The sequence below is a fragment of the Medicago sativa genome, chromosome 6, assembly GCF_051527215.1.
Source record: "Medicago sativa cultivar Bolivia chromosome 6, Bolivia_mono, whole genome shotgun sequence".
Lineage (NCBI taxonomy): Eukaryota > Viridiplantae > Streptophyta > Magnoliopsida > Fabales > Fabaceae > Medicago > Medicago sativa.
In genome coordinates, this window is record NC_140754.1 from 27,753,768 (window position 1) to 27,759,812 (window position 6,045).

Consider the following 6,045-nt stretch of genomic DNA (forward strand, 5'->3'; position numbering starts at 1 on the left):
GAAAAAGCTAAAACAACAATATCTATTTGGTTTGGTACAACAATGGTGAATTCAAGTTAAGAAAAGAGCATGGGTCAAGATATACAAATACAGCACTGGGGAATTAAGAAAATTGAAGAAAAGAAGATATTCATGTGGGGGAAAAAAAGAAAAGAAAAAATTGAGAGGAAATTGATAGACAATTGACAAAAAGAAGAACAACATAAGTGGGGGAATTGAGAGAATTTGATTGAATTTGATTTAAGAAGGAAAAAATTCTGGTTTTTTTTTTAAAAGAAGAATAACACCTTCACATGCCATTCCTTTTTCTTTCCCTGAATTTTATTTTTAATTTTTTTCCTGATTTTTTTATTTTTTAATTTAATTTTTCATTTATTTAATTTAAAAAATGATTATATGGTTTTTTTAATTTTTTTATTCAATAATTAGACACGTGGTGTGCCACGTAGGCATTGACTGATCAAAATTGGCAAATAGGACCAGAGATGCAAAGGGGCTAAATCTTAAGGGGCTAAAATTACAAGTTTTTGAAAGTTAGGGGAGAAAAATACACTTTAATCTTTTTTATTTTTATTAGGTGACATACATGTGAGATCATAATTTTATATGAGACTCATTTTCAAACTAGTTGGACCCGTGAAATATGGTAACTTTTTAAAAATTTCTAAGCAAAAGGTTAGAAAGTCAGTCAATGTTTTATGGTGAAGATGGAAATAGCTTTGACTATTATATCTTAGTAGGCTAGGACTTAGGAGAACAGCAAACAATGTTTTTTTTTATTAAGCACGAGGGAGAAGCATTGCATTTGTATAAACAAGTCATAACACAACTTTCTTTTTTATTTTACACTAGCTGAAAAATTTGTTGATGAAATATAAATAGAAAGAGGTAGGATTTAACTCATAACACAACTTTCTTTTTCATGGCTCTACTAATTCTCTATTTGTCATATCTATTTTCCTTTATTCTCTTGTCCCTTATTGTGCATCAAATAAGAACAAGGCTCAAGAAAACAAACTCAACTCATAACCTCCCTAAAGGGCCTAGAAAGCTGCCAATTATAGGAAATTTACACAATCTGTTGAGCTCTCAACCACATCGAAAACTAAGAGACTTGGCCATCAAATATGGACCCTTGATGCATCTCCAACTTGGAGAGATTTCCACTATTTTCATTTCATCACCAGACTCTGCTAGGGAGGTGATGAAAACTCATGATATTAACTTTGACATAAAGCATCAAACCCTAGCATCAGATATAATTTCTTACAACTGTACAGGTATAGCTTCTTCTCCTTATGGTCATTATTGGAGACAGTTAAGAAAGATTTGCACATTGGAGCTTTTGAGCCTTAAACGTGTCAATTCATACCAGCCAATCCGAGAAGAAGAGCTCTCGAATCTTGTCAAATGGATTTCTTCAGAGAAAGGATCACCCATTAACCTCACCCAAGCTGTACTTTCTTCCGTATATACTATTGTTTCGAAAGCTGCTTTTGGCAAGAAGTGCAAAGAACAAGAAAAATTTATATCGGCGGTAAAAGAACTTATAAAGATTGCAGTAGGTTTTGACTTAGCAGATTTATTTCCTTCTATTACATGGCTGAGTCATTTCACTGGTTTAAGGCCTAACCTTGAGAGGGTTCATCGACAGATTGATCAGATAATGGAAAACATCATCAGTGAGCACAAAGAAGCTAAGTCAAAAGCCAATTATGACCAAGGTGAATCAGATAATGATTTGGTAGATGTTCTCATAAAATATGAAGATGGCAGCAACAAGGATTTTTTCCTAACTACAGATAATATCAAGGCCATAATCCTGGTATGAATATTTAACTCACGTATGAGATCTTTGAAGAAGTTAAATACTATCTCCGTCTCATATTAAGTTTTATCATTAAAAATACTTTTATGTCTCAAATTTATGTTTTTTTGCACTCTAAATTATGAAGCATATATTAATGACTCTTATGTAAGGTGTAATATCTCTGTCTTTAAGGTTTACTTGCATGTTTGATCCCTTATGTTTATTTAAGGTTTTAAGTTGGTCTCCTATGTTTTAAAAGTTTTATGTTGGACCCTTATGTTTTAAAAGTCTCAAGTTAGTCCAAAACGTTACTCACATTGCAATAAGTTAGTCTTTTCTGTTACTTGGCCGTTTAGAGATATAGATTGCGAATATGAGTGTAGGAATTTTAATTATTTTCAAAATCAATTTTAAAACATAGTTAATTTTTTTTTAAAACTCTATATTATGTAGCGGAATGGACTAACTTGTTCTAGCGTGAGTAAAGTTTTGGACCAACTTAAAACTATTAAAATATAAGGGACAAACTTAAAACTTTTAAACATAAAGGATAAACTTAAAACCTAAAATAAACAACGCGTCAAACATTCATTTAAGCCAATCATTAAACATTTTGATCCTTTTTGTCCGTCTTTTAAATGTGTTTAAAGTTTAAACATCTATGAGTTGGCTAGACCTTATTGTTAGTTATTTTTCAGGACATTTTTGGTGCTGGAGGTGAGACATCAGCAAACACCATAGATTGGGCAATGGTAGAAATGGTAAGGAATCCAAATATAATGAAGAAAGCACAAGCTGAGGTAAGAGAGGTTTTCAAAATGAATGGAAGGGTTGAAGAAAATCGCATCAACGAGATCACTTATTTGAAATTAATTATCAAAGAAACCTTGAGGCTACACCCTCCAGCACCTCTTTTGCAACCAAGAGAATGTTGTCAAGCATGTGAGATATATGGTTATAGCATTCCGATTAAGACTAAGGTGATAGTTAATGTTTGGGCAATTGCAAGAGATGCAAACTACTGGACCGAACCTGAGAGGTTTTATCCAGAAAGATTCATTGACAACGCTATTAACTATACAGGGAATAATTTTGAGTACATTCCTTTTGGTACTGGAAGAAGAATATGTCCAGGAAGCATATTTGGTTTGAGGAATGTTGAAGTGGCCCTTGCAACGTTGTTGTATCATTTCGATTGGAAGCTTCCAAATGGAATCAAAAGTGAAGAATTGGACATGACTGAGAAATTTGGAATTGCAATGTGCCGAAAAGATGATCTTTTACTGTTACCTTTTGATTATCATCCTTAGCCTGTCAAGTGAGCTTAACTAGAAGATAATATTGTGGATGTTATGCGCAGAAACAAGATAATGTAATTGTGTGTTTGTCTGTTTAAATTGAATAAGGATGGAACAACAATTTCCATTCGGTTTGGTTAGGAACTTCTAGGGTATGTTATTTTTCTTCATTATTGCATTTTGTCTTTTTAATTGTCTTGTAACCACTCTGCTGAAGTTATTCTCAGAGTTTGTGATGATAATAACAACGCCATGTTCTTATAATCTAGTCCCTATATATTCACAAGTAAACGATAAACAAACAAATTTTTCTTGATACAAATATGATACATGGGAAAAAATATTAGTATGAGAGAGAAACAGAAGGGGCAAGGGCCACGAGGGATACACAAAAGGTGAGGAAGGGTACGAAAGTCCGGCGCGGTGGTTACTACCACAACCTTGATATATAACTTCATTTTTTCACTAATTTCCCAAATGAAGTTAAGACAGTGGATCTCTGGAGGCTCTTTGCTAGATACGGAAGGGTTGGAGAAGTATTCATACCAAGGTAAATTGATAAATCGGGGGTGGGGGGCATTTTGGGTTTGTTAAGTTTAAGGAGGTTGTAAATGTGGATGAACTAGATACAAAAAAGGCGTACATGTGGTTGGGAAATCTGATGTAGGTTTTCTACATGTCATATAACTATGTACACGTGAGTATATATAGGATCGTTTTCCACAGGGAGTTACGTTAATCATAAGCATTTTCACAATCTTTCACATTAAGGTATCATTTATAAAATGTTTGTTTGTAACACTATATCCAAAAATGACATAAAAGTAAAAACGAGAGGAGATCGAACTATTTCGCTTGCGGTATAAGATAACGAGCAAGCATAACAGCAGCAATCTCTCGATCGATTAACAGATTCTAGCTTTATAACCAATATTATTACAATCATTTCTACAACATCCTTCGTGTCCAAAGCGACATCGTTATTTCTAAGTTAGCGTTTAAACATTCGTGTCCAAATCCCTTAAACGATAACAAAGTCGATCGGATAACCTAATCGATCGTGTCCAGCCTGATTAAGTATCCGAAAGCATTAAATTCTTGATTAAAAGTAATTATCAAAGGTTTACAAACTTGTCAAGAGTGTTATAACATAAGATAGATTGTTATTCTAGTTCTAGATTAAAGAGTTTGTGTCCAAATCATCTTTAATCTCATTGAAAGCATTAAACATAAGAATAACAACCAAGGTTTTAAAAAACGGGACGTTACCGCAAAAACGGCCGTTACAAATCGGTATCGGCAGCGGCCGTTACCGTTTTTTCCCCTTTTAACGCTGAGAAAGAAATTCACAGCAATATCGCCGTTACAGCGTTACGGAACGCCGTTACGACCGTGAAACGCCGTTACGGCCGCGAAACGCCGTTACGGACTCCAACTTGAAAATTCAGTCAAAACTTTTTTCTCACTTTTCTCTCTATACAAACATTCACTGTGAAATATAAGCTTAGATTCATGATCAGCGTGAAAATCCAATCAAAATGGTATTTTAGTTTGTGAGATTTGGTGAACATTTGAGGTTTTAGAAAATTCAACAGTGGTGATGTTCTTGTTGTTGTTCTTCACGTGAAGAAAGGAAGAAGAAGGAGTTGACCTCCTTCCTTCCTTGTTGACCGCGGGCCCCACCTGCAGTTTTGTCCTATATGCTGTTGCTTATGCACCCCCTTTTTCATATCTGCACCCTTGGTTTTTTAACTATATGTAGGAATTAAATTTGGACCCCTTGATGCATCAAGTGGTTCAGATTTATTCCAGCTGAGCCAATTTTGTTTTTATTTATTTCTTCACCATTTTTATTATTTTTACACCATTTTTGGCACTTTAATGCCTCTTTTTTATTCATAAAAATTTATGATGTGAACTAAATGTAGTTAATTGATCATGAACTATGTTTAAAGATATGCTATGAGTAGTAATTTATTAGTTAATTTCTTTTCAATCTGTCAAACATTCTATCTTTACTAAATGTAGTCTATTTTTATTATTATATTCACTTTAAACATGTTATAATTATGGAAAAAAAAAAGTATTAATCTAAGTTATTATACATTATATGATAACATAAATAGTTTTAATACGTTTTGTGAAACATTTTGACTAATTCACACCGCGAAGACCGTTATTTGTATCGCAGCGTCCGTTACAGCCGAAATCGCGACAACCTTAACGCGACCGCGATCGCGACCGCGACCGTTTTTTAGAACCTTGATAACAACAATATTGAATCATTAAGCTAGAACCTTATACATTAAAAGATCAAAAGATTACATAATAGCTTGTTTGTTACCTCAATACTACAAAGAAGATGATAGCTACACATAGACATGTATACTATACAAGGGATGAAGGAAAGATGAAGATTCCATGCCAAGATCCTTGATGTCTCAATGAATCTAGGGTTGAATCTACTCCTAAATCACTTGCTTTGTGTTTCTCTCTTGGAAATAGCTCTAACCTCTCTCTTAAAATGTATAAAATTTATCAATGGAATAGTGAATGACCTAAAAGAGAGGTAAAAATGCTATTTAAATGGCCTGTGTTTTTGTACCTACGCCAATAGCGCAAGATACGCTAATAGCGTGGTATGTCGGCCTATAATCTGGCCAATGGGCTTGTGCCACGTTGGCCTTGCCCTGCTTCTACGCTTCAGTTACGCTTATAGTGTGGTCCTCTGGAGCTTCTATACACTTATAGCGTAACCCACGCTAATAGCGTGTTTCTTCATGACAGCTTCGCTCCAGGTGCGCCAATGGCGTAGCTCTCTGGAGCTTGTACGCTAATAGCTCAGTATACGCTAATAGCGTATTCTTCAGGAGTGATCCAGATCCACGCCCCAGGTGCGCCAATGGCGTACCTCTCTGGACTTGGGCATTTCTTCAT

At 34.6% G+C, this 6,045-nt stretch overlaps 1 protein-coding gene across 1 annotated transcript; it reads left to right on the top strand.

Moving 5' to 3' along the window:
• Positions 1-901: 901 nt before the first annotated feature.
• On the top strand, positions 902-3,369 carry LOC146914291 (cytochrome P450 71D9-like). The gene is made up of 2 exons (XM_085717160.1): positions 902-1,825; positions 2,509-3,369. Exons 1-2 carry the CDS (start codon positions 923-925, stop codon positions 3,118-3,120), a joined length of 1,515 nt encoding a protein of 504 aa, XP_085573286.1. The 5' UTR covers positions 902-922; the 3' UTR covers positions 3,121-3,369.
• The last annotated feature ends 2,676 nt before the right edge of the window (positions 3,370-6,045 follow it).

Excerpts from the sequence above, each read along its gene's own strand:
- LOC146914291 (XM_085717160.1), top strand. The coding sequence starts at position 923 with ATGGCTCTACTAATTCTCTATTTGTCATATCTATTTTCCTTTATTCTC. Across the intron at positions 1,826-2,508 it reads ATATCAAGGCCATAATCCTG|GACATTTTTGGTGCTGGAGG; the intron begins GTATGAATATTT and ends GTTATTTTTCAG.